The sequence below is a fragment of the Xenopus tropicalis genome, chromosome 4 (assembly GCF_000004195.4).
Source record: "Xenopus tropicalis strain Nigerian chromosome 4, UCB_Xtro_10.0, whole genome shotgun sequence".
In the NCBI taxonomy this organism is placed as follows: Eukaryota; Metazoa; Chordata; class Amphibia; order Anura; family Pipidae; genus Xenopus; species Xenopus tropicalis.
This window is the reverse complement of record NC_030680.2, coordinates 126,728,688-126,740,886: the sequence shown is the minus strand read 5'-3', so window position 1 is coordinate 126,740,886 and position 12,199 is coordinate 126,728,688. Positions and strand designations below refer to the sequence as shown.

At 39.5% G+C, this 12,199-nt stretch overlaps 1 protein-coding gene across 1 annotated transcript in view; it reads right to left on the bottom strand.

Annotated features, from left to right (window-relative positions):
- The window catches only part of sema3f (semaphorin 3F), a gene marked incomplete in the record, with an annotated part of 61,941 nt that overhangs the window by 37,931 nt on the left and 11,811 nt on the right, over positions 1-12,199 (bottom strand). Inside the window, 1 exon segment of the mRNA NM_001011157.1 lies at positions 5,368-5,506. Coding sequence (NP_001011157.1) covers positions 5,368-5,476 — 109 coding nt within the window.

Genomic DNA, 12,199 nt, shown 5'->3' with positions numbered 1-12,199 from the left:
AAAGTGTATAAAAGTAACTAAAATATAATGTGCTGCTGCCCTGCACTGGTAAAAGTTGTGTGTTTACTTCAGAAAGTCTACTATAATTTATATAAATAAGCTGCTATGTAGCCATGGAGGCAGCCATTCAAAGGAGAAAAGGCACAGGCACATAGCAGATAACAGATAAAACACTATTGTTATTATGTTATTATGTATTCTACAGAACTTATCTGTTATCTGCTATGTAACCTGTGCCTTTTCTCCTTTTTTCCAGATTGAATGGCTGCCCCCGTGGCTACACAGCAGCTTATTATATAAATTATAGTAGTGTTACTGTAGCAAACACACCAGTTTTACCAGTGCAGGGCAACAGTGCATTATATTTTTATTACTTTAAAGCTCTTTCATTGTTTGGTGTTACTGTTCCTTTAAAGGACAAGTAGAGTTCCGGAAAAGATGTGGCCAAACACCTATAACTTCAGAATAATTGCCACAAATTGGTCTCCTGGAGCATTAGTAAGGGTGTAGTTCATAATACTCCATGGCCGGCAGCACATGGGTGCATTTTTCAAACACATATGCTATGGGGGCTAATGAGCACAAGTTTCTACTGTACTGAACGTCTGACTATGGCAGGACTGAGCTAAAACAATCTGCATGCCCCAATAGATCCAGCAGAGACCCCTTACTCTTTGCCCTAAACCAGCCATCAATAGAGAGAAGATGTTTATATGAAGAAGGTTATTATGTAAGACACGTATTTGCCGTTACCCTAAAAGCTGTTAGAAAATGTGAATCTGGTAAAGTGGACTGAGAAGGCCTCTCTGGATCAGTGAGCAGTGCCGAGTATCCGGGGATTTAGCAGTCGGCTAGCACAGACATATGTTATTCAGCTAATCTGCCATAAATCTTGTAGTGTAATTGAGGGTCCTGCTGTGGGCAACAGAAATGGGCTAAGCAGGACTCTGAACCAAGCTGAGAAACAAATATCATCATCAATCCCAACTAAATGGTTTTGGGAGTAGTTGTATTCTGTGTTAGCAAATATAAAATCATTTAAGTAAGGGGTCACAACATTAAGCTTATTCGTAGGTATTGAAAAAAAAATTGAAATCCTTTTTGGCATTATAAATCAACTATGCCCTGTCGGACTCTATAAAATAGATTAGTAAAATGTTAATAGCCTAGTTAATAGTTAGTTGCTAATAGCGGGAGGGGTGGGAGATAATGAGGGTAAAAAGAAACCAATGATCAGTGCTATATAACTAAAATTATTGTTTTTTTGTTATTACAGTAATTGAAACCAACCCTATTTATTGAGCTGATAATAAAAATACTGAGTTGTATATAGGTATATGCTGCCTCTGTGCCAGCCTGGAAAAAAAAAGGTTAATTAACTGTGGTTTGGGCCCCTCTGAAATCAGTGTGCCAAGAAAACCCATTACATCCTGTTTGTGTCAATTAGCTTCTAATTATGGTCTTGTAATGCTCGAGAGATAATTAACATGTAAATGACATTACAGTGTTTATAGTCAATAAACTCTCACTGGGGCATCTCTTGGCGCAGAGAATTACCTGAGCATGGCTAAACAGTGGTGTGTGCCAGATAGGAAGACAGGCGAGAAATGAGATGGATAAAAAGAGATCCACCTACATGGAGCTAAAATGTCATAATAAAGCAGCACATATGTGTTTCTGTTCAGTGCTGGGAGAGGTACCGAAGAGAAACAATGAGCCATACTAGTGCTGTTATATGGATACAAGGGGAAGTAAAAAAGCAGGTCCAGCGTTATAAAGCCGGGCATCTGGAGATGGGGGGGGGAAGAAATACATAAAAAAATGAGATGAATCAGGGACCTCCAGCCTTGAGTCCTCCAGCTGTTGTTGGGCAACAACTCCCATTAGCCAAACCAACACCCTTTAGCATTTAGTGGTTTTCAGTACAAAAATAGTTGTAGGACTGTCGGGTGTAAATGTCTGATAGTAATATTGTTACCCAGTGTATGTTCAATTTACTGTATGTTGTTGGCACCAAGGAATTTCTTGATTCTGGAGCAAAAATACCGATCCTGCCTTAGCCTAAACCAAGGAAAACGAGTAGCGATGCTAAAATGGTTTATTTTCTTTGGTCCCAAAACCTCACATTCTATAAAGTAAGAAAATACTCAAATCATGCATAGTAAAATGTCATAGATTGTTACTTCATATGGAAAGCATTATCCTCTAGGAAAGACAACCATATGCAGTGCATTCTCTCTATAAGTTTTAGCATGCGTGGCATTACCTCTAGGAATATCACATCATATGGGGAGCATCACCTTTGCTGGATTTCCCACTAAGCTACACAATGATCCTACCTACAAGTGACTAAGAATAAAGGACTGTGGCTAAACTTACCAGAAATGAAATGAAACATTCCAGAGCAGGAGATGTGAACAGATCCACATGAATAAGGTGCACAGCTTTATATTCTACAGAGCAGAGGGGCCAGAAGGAATTTTAACCAGAGACATGGCATCTGGTCAGTTACAGGTTTGTGCCTAAGGACAGATCCCAGCTAAACCCCGAGCCTGTACAGCACAGCAGAATATGAATTCCTGTGTCTATCTCCTGTTTATGCATTAAATAACAGCACTATTTTTTGATAGAGGGGGCTGTTGGTTCTCTATGGGAAGCACTGACCCAACAGACTAGGACATGTGAGAATGGCTCATATAAACCATACATCAAGCATTGATAATTAGTCTCAATCTGCAGCAGTATTTCCCATTGGATTACAGTGATGTTTTCCCTGGCAAAACAGTTGCAATCAAAGAGGCCTGTGGCCTTTGGCGTCACATTGTAACAAATGCAGTTTCTATGAAATAATTTTGCGTCATGTATGAAGTATTGCCTCTAGTAATACTCTCAAGAGCTCCTCTTTCAGGCTTTTCACTGTGTAAGAGCCAACTCAATATTTGGGAGTATGAAGCAGAATATGATAAAAAGGGAGCTGGATTTTCATGGCTAAGGTTAGAGAAGCAGGACCTATCATGGGTACATGAGTGCTTACTATTTGTCATGATCAAGGAAAGGAAGAGATGGTGGGATGGCTTTATAGAGGGGTCTGAACCAGCCATTTGGGGGCCTGACTAGATTTGCACAGTTTGTGGCTCTGGTTTGGCTCCTCATCCACCCTCATTATAAATCCCCATTGTTTTATGCAAGCTAAATAACACAATTATTACAGCACCACATTTTTTTCTGTAGTGCCGTATAGCTGGGTCTTATAATGATATGCAACTATAAACTTTCACAAATGGAAGAGGGTGGCCTCCTCAAAGAAAAGTAAATCTTTAAAGATTTTTGCCCCATATATTATCATATGTAACACATTAGCTATGGGGTAGGGTTCCACCATGTTGTAGCCATATGCAGAGCCATGCCTGCTGATTAATACATAGCACAATAGAACTTTATTGCTCTTTCCCAGTTATATTCAACCCCAGGGCAAAGCATTTAATGATCAGACAGTAGAAGGCCAGACAGAAAGTGGAGTAAGGAATACAGAAACAAAGAGACTAACTCTAAAACAGAAATGGGAATATATAGACAAGCTAATGCAAGATGTGTGTGTTGGATGGGGGGGGGGGGGGGGTTGAAAGGCTGTGAAAAAAGGTATATATATATGAAGGTATAAATCTTCTTTATAAAACGATTAAAAATGAAGGAAAATAATTTGTAAAGAATACAGAGAAATCTACATGTACAGGAATGTGTAGGTAAAATTATATTGTTTTGTAATATTCCTTCTTACACGAGTATGAGACTGCATGAAGCGGACAATTGCACAAGGGAGGGGGAGACTGCTTCATTTGCCTAATATCAGGTTAGGGAGGCTGCTGAGCCACAGGCAGCTCTTAGTGGGAGACAGAAAGGCCCAAGATTGGCAGATAATTATAACTGCTCGCACTGTGGCTGTCAGGGGACCCCCTACACTCAGTCATTACTAGAAAGAGAGATTGAAAGAGAAAAAGGGATGCAGGAGAGCAAGGGAAACACTGGGAAAAAACATAGGGCAGGGGGAAGAAAAGGATTAAAAAGGAGAATGATTGTGGGCAAATTAAAGAGAGAAGGTAGTGAGGGAGTCAGTGGGCAAAGAAGGGAAGATGGGGCTAAGATGAGAGAAAGATTAAAGAGGAGACGGGATCAGACTGGCCAGAGACTCTCTTGGTAGCGAACTGGATAAAATGTGCATCTGCTAGGGAAGGTATGGCACGTGGGTGAGACATGGGCTTAGACTAATATATCCTTTAGTTGCATAAGATGAATTTGGAACAGCAAGCACCTATACATAAAACATGCAAAGGAATCCTGGTGCTTACTGCCAGCTAAAGTTAACCCTTAACAATCAAACTAGGCTCCTTTAGCACACAAAGGCCCAAACAGCCTAAATAGTGACTGTCTATGCCTATAACATTTACAGGAGATCACACCAGTGATGTAACTTACTTACAGCTGCCGATTCAGGTCCTTAAGACCGATTCACGTATAGGGCCCTCCGACAGGCCTCCCTGACCGATATTTGGGCAAAAATTGGCCAGATGTCAATATTTCATTGGATCAAGAAGCGCATCAGCTCATTGATGCAGTCCTCGTTTCGGCTTTTCCTATCCCCTTCATTGCATTTCGATCGGGGCCAAACGATCGCATTAGCACAATATTACCCGCCCAAGGTGGGCATATCGGGGGAAAGATCTGCTCGTTTGGCGACCTTATGAAATGAGCAAATCTTTGTATGGCCACCTTAGGTCAGCAAACCCCTGAGCAGCTTGAGCCTCTGCCAGCCCCATTGGCATTTGCCAGAATCCACAGATTTCCAGTCCAGGTCTGGACTAGAGGACCGAGGGGTCCGGTAAGAACCCACATCCCCTTGGCACTCTCCTAATTGCACCCATGATCTCTGAAAAATAAATGTTTTTGCAAGAACCCAGTTAATGACTGAACCCTAGCCATACTATTTGGTATTTTGCAGGAGACACCTGGCATAAGGCAGAAAAGAGAACTGAAACGCAAAACCCTGAGTGAAAAGCCTTCAGTTCTCACAGAAAAATAAGTAAGAACTTTGTAAGTAAGCACTTTGCCGATTTACAGAGAAGGATGCTATTACTATTATGTTACTCGGCTGCCAGATATCATGGACCCCCAATGCGCAGCAAAGGCCCACCTGCAACCTGAACAGGTGTCGCACACCAGCCGAAAAGTGTTTGCAAGGACTGAAAAGATCTACTACACCAGCAGGTTTATTGTTATAGAAAATAAACGTCAGGTAAAATAATAAGTCTCATTTGCAATCAGAGCACAGCAATAGCGACTCCAACAGAGACTGGGTTCTCTCGCTCTTACCTCGGAAAGACAGCTGTACGCGCGGAGTGGGCGGTGCCGAGTCCTTGGCGAAGGCGGAGCATAGGGTCTGCAGGATACACAGCCACAGGATTGGCTCCCGGGCTGGCATGGCGGGAACGCCGAAGGACACCCAGGGATCCTGCCATGAATAAAACAGACTCTTATTAGGCAGTTTTAAGCTTTAAAGGCAAGGTTAGATGAAAATGTTGAAAGCACTGTTACTATGTGTTCCTCTATAGGCCCTGTCCCTTATACACTACATACATACATATTTTATTTTCTGTTGAATCCTTCAGATAACACAGTTTTTTTTATTTCTGTGTGAAAGGTTATTTGTATATAAGCTTCTGTATAAAAATTCAACATACCCTCCGTCTTATAGCTTTCCTCAGTGGAATCAAGTATTCTTGTTATTTGCATCCCTGTGTTGGCATGACTCTAAAGCCTATAGTACACATAGCATTTTTATGCCCCCTCAGTTTCCCTGTAATTTATTTTATTTTATGTATGACAAACTCCAGTATTTTGTTGAACTGAGAAACCACAAGTTTAATGCACTACAGTAAATTTATGGGAGTAGATTAGAAGTTATACAGATCCCAGTCAGATCAATAATCATCAGATCAATAATGTCTGCCAGTAAGGTATATATGAGTCCAACACTCTCCCGTTCTTTGATCTAAATTCATCTGTGTTTGAATTGCTCTCTATTCAGCCAATTTTAGTGGCTGAAAATTCAATAATAGGCTCAGTAGTCCTAGATTCCTGGAACTAGGCTGCTTGGTCATCTTTGGGGGTATTTGGTGCCCAATGTTGTGTACATTGTGCATGTCCAAAAAAAGGCCACATATTTAGTAGTTTGGAGCCCAATATATTTCTTTGCTTGGCTAGCATTAGAATTCTTGCTAGTCTTTTCTTGTGTTCCATTCAGTTGCTTTCTCTTCCACCCATGTCATCATTGATCAGTAGAAGTATATTACTTCCCAATTCATCTTCAATTCCTTTGGTAAAAAAAAATCTTTCCTAAAATCCTAAACACTTTATCCAAATCTTTTTGTAAACGTTTTATAATCCTTAGGAAACCCCTTTCTGTTGACTTGCCTGCTCTGTTTATAGTTTATTAAAGTACGGTTCATTTGAAGATAGATAAATAAACTGTAAAATGTGCCGCACGTGAAATAATTGCAGAGACAGGTTTGTATAGTTATTTTCATGTTTGTTTAAATTTAGAAACAGTTTTATAAATACATTCTTAATTTGGTAAAGCAAACTGTGACAGTATCCAGTTTGTTTGGGTTGAGGTGGGCTGGAGGGATCCAATAACTGTCAAATATAAAGAAAAAGTCTTATAAAGGAACATTTTTGTAAAACCCCTAGCTATACACTTAAGATTATCTTTACAGAACTAGAGACTAACCCTGATTTAGGAAATTGGATGTGGATGTGAGGCTTTTGGAAAGGTAATTGCCTGCATGTGTTATAACTGTGGCAATACTCATTGACTTTTCTCTGGGGTACTTACAAGTGTTTTGTCTGGGAATGTTTCCTTTGTAAAAAGTCGCCAAAAAGACTAGAAAAATTTCCTATTTGCTATTACCCTAAATATTATCTGAAGTCATTTTTTTTTTAAATGCACAATTATGTATAAAAATAGTGTTGAATTAGATTTCCAAACCAAAAGGAGGTGGTAAGGGATCAGTCTGAACTACCAGTTTTGACACTATTCTTTACAAAAAGCATTGTGTTTAAATATAAGATTGGTCTTATAAACCAACCAAAACCCAGGACTATAGAGTTGGCTCAGTCATAATAAATCACCAAAGAGTAGAGGTTTAGTAGGGTAGAAATGTGTAGGGAAATGCATGGCTGACTTCATTCAGTTTCCCCTGTTGAATTTCCATCTGTGTATTTTATCCACATTTTAAGACACTTTGCTAAGAATTCTTAAAAAAATTGTCAGAATAAATATACATTTTAATTTGGTATAGCTGGAACTAGTACTACTTTAATAGGACCTAACAGTTCATTTATCTCTTCTCGGGCCGCATTGTTCCAGTCTTAGTTATCCGTAATCTACGGATCTGTCTCTTCCTCCCCAGGTCTTTCTAATACTGTCTACTGTGTTCTGTCTGAATTTGCTTACACTATTTTCCTGCTATATTATTTGTACCAGTCACTTTCCGTCTTGTTATGTCTCAGGTATTTACTATATGTCTTCTTGGGTTCTGTCTGTCATCACTATCTTCCCAGTTTTAATTTTTACTCTTATATAACAGTTTTGTGATGTTAATATTTAGGCAGTGTTGTATCTTTCATGCCTTTTCCATGGCGTTTTTTTAACAGGACTGATCCATGTGACTGTATAATTCATAATTTATTGTGCTGTTGCCTTTGAGGGCCCCTTGCTGTCTGCCACTACATCCACAATCCTAAATTTGTTTGGCACTTAAACCTTTGGGTTTGTTATGTGGGTGCTTCAATTAAATATTGCCATCCAGCTGGGTTTAATGATTTGTAAGGCAATAGCCCTTCTGTTCCACTGTATTTGTCCTTTCTTTATTCACTGTATGGTCTGCTGCATGACCTGTCTATGTCATCACTTTATGTTGCTTGTTCTTTAATAAATTACCTTTTCTTCGCTATCTATTCTGCTATTGCTCCTTTCTTTTTGTGCCTTTTCTATGTTTTGGCAAAAGTGCATTCGCAATGATTATTTTTGAAGAGTAAATTTAGCTGGCTTGATTCAGTATTCAAACATGGCATCAAACTGCAGAATAAGAGCTAGAAAACCAAACGTAGGTACTTTTCTCTGTCTTATATGATCTGTTATTTCTCACAAAGTATAGTTGCAGTTAATAGACAGATCCCAGAGGGGAGATCTGCATGTAGCAGGGTCGCAATTTTTGAGCACTTTCGCAATGTTTGATTTGGCGTCCTTGAGAACAGGCCACGTGGTTACTAAGAGTGACAGAAATCAGCCAAAACAAAAACAAACAAAGTCTGCTTCTCCCCAGCTCTTTATAACCCTTCCACCCTCTGCTTCCCTTCCTTCTCTTATCTATGGAAGAGGAATTCCCTGGTGAGAAAATAAGAGGAATTATGCTCCATAGTTAGAATGCCCTACTTAACTCATTATTGCTGGGCAGAAATCTAATACTTTGTAAAGCAAGTGTACCAGTAATTAGAGACGTCGACACACAGCAACCGTAAGAATATTTAAAGTTCATTCCTGACATAAACTGTGTAACATACACAAGGTTAAGAATATTAACATATTTAGCCAAAACTACAAAACTATATTTAGGAAAGTTGAATTGTTTTTTATATATTTTTTGCAATAAAAAAAGTTGGAAGAATGGAAAAGAAAGGGGTTGTGGAAATATAAACTGAAGACATGCAAAGATGGTGGAACCACAAAACAAAATGTGTTTAACTAAAGATGACAGAATGTAAGGTGAGAAGAGGATTAAAATGGCTTTGGAAAAAAAGCCTGACGTTCGCCCGCAGGAAGACAAGATTTTTGAACAGCAAATAGAACTGGGATATGCTCGAGGTGACATGACTAGAAGTTGTCTAGGTGAGAGGCCAGGTTAGGAGACGCAAAGAGAAGAAGAAGAGGACATAGTCCCATAGAGGAAGGGGGGCAAGAGAAAGTGTTAAACTACACAAAAACAGAGCCAAAAAACTATAAGGATATAGGTAAAGGGCGCTGAGGGTGAAGCAGGAGTAGCATTGCTGTAGTAATTTACATTTAGAACATAATTTTTATGCCTAAGTAATGTGGGGTTATTAATCTTTCAATCCTTCATACACAACCTCCTGTCCAAAGAGCATGCAAGCCAACGGAAGTACCTTCAATAAATGTATTCCTCATTCTACCAAACTCTTCAGTTTGTTTCTTCTTGTGCATTTGAATGTTTTGTGCAAAACTAGAAAACTGCTGATAACTGTGTAAGGGTTTGTGTTATGTTGTAACTATAATGCTTTTTACCTCCCCTGACCCTTGTTCTGTCTGTGTCATACATGCTGTTTCTCATACTGTTAGCTGCAAATGTGCTAGTTTTCAGGCAGCCTACTTACTGGAGAAGTTTATCCCACAATAATGCAGCCATAATGGTATTACAGAACATTAAATATGTGATCACTCACTTTCTTTAATAAATATAATTTTCAGTAAGAACCCTAGGGTTAGGGTTGCCACCCAGATAATATCTGACTGGCATAGGCAGTATTACAAATTTACTAGCAAGTACATAATGCCATATGAATACCTTCCTTTCCTGATCTCCTCTGCAACTAGATGACCCCTTATAAGCACAGGCCACCTCTGCCCTGTCCATTTAACCAGTCTGCCTATTATTCTGCTCTAAACTTGTTACCCCACCACAAGTTCACCACCCACCATCCCCCCCAAAGACCAAATTTTAGCACAAAAAAGGCACATAAACATAAAAGTTATTACAAATCCAGAAATATTGGATTTGGTGCATACCAAATGGTCAGATATTAATGATAAAAACATCCGAAGTGCCGAACCAAATCTGTTCATAGCTTAAGAATGGATGACCAACAGGTCTTTATCTTATTTGTAAATTTGGATTTCAGAGGTAAATTATAACATGGTGTGGAGTGGAATATTCTAGGTGGGAATACTATGAAATAATAAAAAATAAGAGTCAGTAATGGTCTGAATAACTGACTGTAGTTTGTCCGCTGAAATATAGAGAGGTAAAGGCTTTCTCCCTATTGAACCAATAATAAATCTAAATGATGTATAAAGAATGAGAGGCCTAAAGTGAGAGAGCAATTTAAAGCAATGCAAAATCCACAGTGTTTCCTTTGTAATGTTTTCTTTTCCAGCGTCTTGTGAGGCCAGGAAACCCAGAGCTGACAGATTGGAGCAGACTGGATTGAGGAGTTTGAAGGGAGTTATGCAGGAATAACAGGGTCTGTTTGTGGAAACGGTTGAAATAGAGGAGGATGTACCTTTGTTACCCAGAAGAGGAGCAATTCATGTATTTATAAATTTGTATTCCCCACAGGACAGACAGCATTCCGACTTTCACTATCCGATTAGATGGAATTCCTGCACTTTATACATGGAAATCGGTATGTATTTTTAACTCTGAATGATAAACTTGAAGCTGTTTATAAATGATACATGTACTGCATGTTCACTATATTTAGAGACTTACACTGCTGTTGTGCATAGGACTTTATAACTCAAACTAGTAGCGTGACCGAAACCAACATAAAAAAGCATCTCCAGATCACAGTAATAGTTGGTGACATATACAGAGCACAACTAGTCCTAACACTATTCTTTTTAACTACAAACCCAAAACATACTTTACACTATATCAACATTATGCCACTAAATAAGTGGTTCTTTCTTCCAATATGCTCACCTCGACAGCGCAACAATGTACAAAATGCTACAGTGTACAAATGCTATTCGTTAATTTGTATTCAAATACACTATTGCAAAGAGTGGCAAGTTGCGCCAAGTGTCAGTTTATTTGTCCTGCCCCTTATGAAGAATCGTGCACCTTTTATCACTGGGGAACCCTGAAGATACCACCATTCTGAATATGGGTGCTGCTCCAGGGTTCCACATAGACTTGGGCCCCAAGAATCACATCTTAATGCCTTGTAAACATAGCAAACAAGGGAAAGTTGTGATCACCACTAAATTTTTAACAATTAGGTGGGGGTGCAATGAGGCTGTGACCACAACATTCATACAAACAGCAACAAGAGATCCTCTGCACTCACCCATTATCAATATACATAGGACATTAAGACATCTGTGCGTTAAGCTACCATAGTTAGAGTAGTAATGATCAAGACCAGTGCTGCATTGAGGAACAAGAAGAATAGCAGTGGGTGAAATGTAAAATAATTTAAGTGGAATGAAATTCAAGAAAGTAACTGTGACCTGCTCAGATGTGGCATTAAGCGAGTGTATCACTGGGTTGGAATTACAGCACATACTGAAACTACGTCTCTATGACTTTATTTTGTGTTGAACTCATAATTTATTCAGCGCTGAAGTGAGGGTTAAGTAGGTGTTGTAAGGTCACCTTTCAAACAGACACAGACTAAAGAAAAGTTGTATACGGTACACATGGCATGTGGAACCCCTGCTACTTTCTGCAAACAGGCACTGAAAAACAATGTCTTTCCAACCGAAATAAAAAATATGCAAAATCAAAATTAGTGGTGGACAAATTTGCAACTCTTTTCAGTGCTCTGCTTTGTTGCTATACACCAGTGATTCTCAACCAGTGGCTCAGGGGCACCATGTTTCTCACCAACCCTGGATGTTGCTCCCAGTGGCCTCAAAGCAGGTGCTTATTTTTGAATTCCTGGCTTGAAGGCAGGAATTCACGGCCAAACAGGACCTCATTTAGGCTGCCATTACACATAGGAGCTACCGAATGGCATTCTTATTTGGCACCCCCATGAAAATGTTCATGCTTGTGTTGTTCCCCAACTCTTTTTACATTTGAGTGTGGCCCATGGGTAAAAAAGGTTGGGGATCCCTGCTATACACAGTATAGTTAGGCAGGAGAAAGAAAGGCACAGGCACAACTGCCTAAATCCACTTGAAACAATGTGTACTTCCATTACAACAGTACTTTAGCCAGTCTGAAGGTAACCATACACGGGCTGAAAAAAGCTGCTGATGGACAAAGTCGGCAGATTATTGCCCTGTGTATGGGGCTCTCATACTGGTTTGCCTGACCTATATCTGGCCAAAAATCAGGCAGATGTTTATTGGGCAGATATAAAAAATCCCGTTGGGACGAGAAGCGCACTGGCTCGTTGA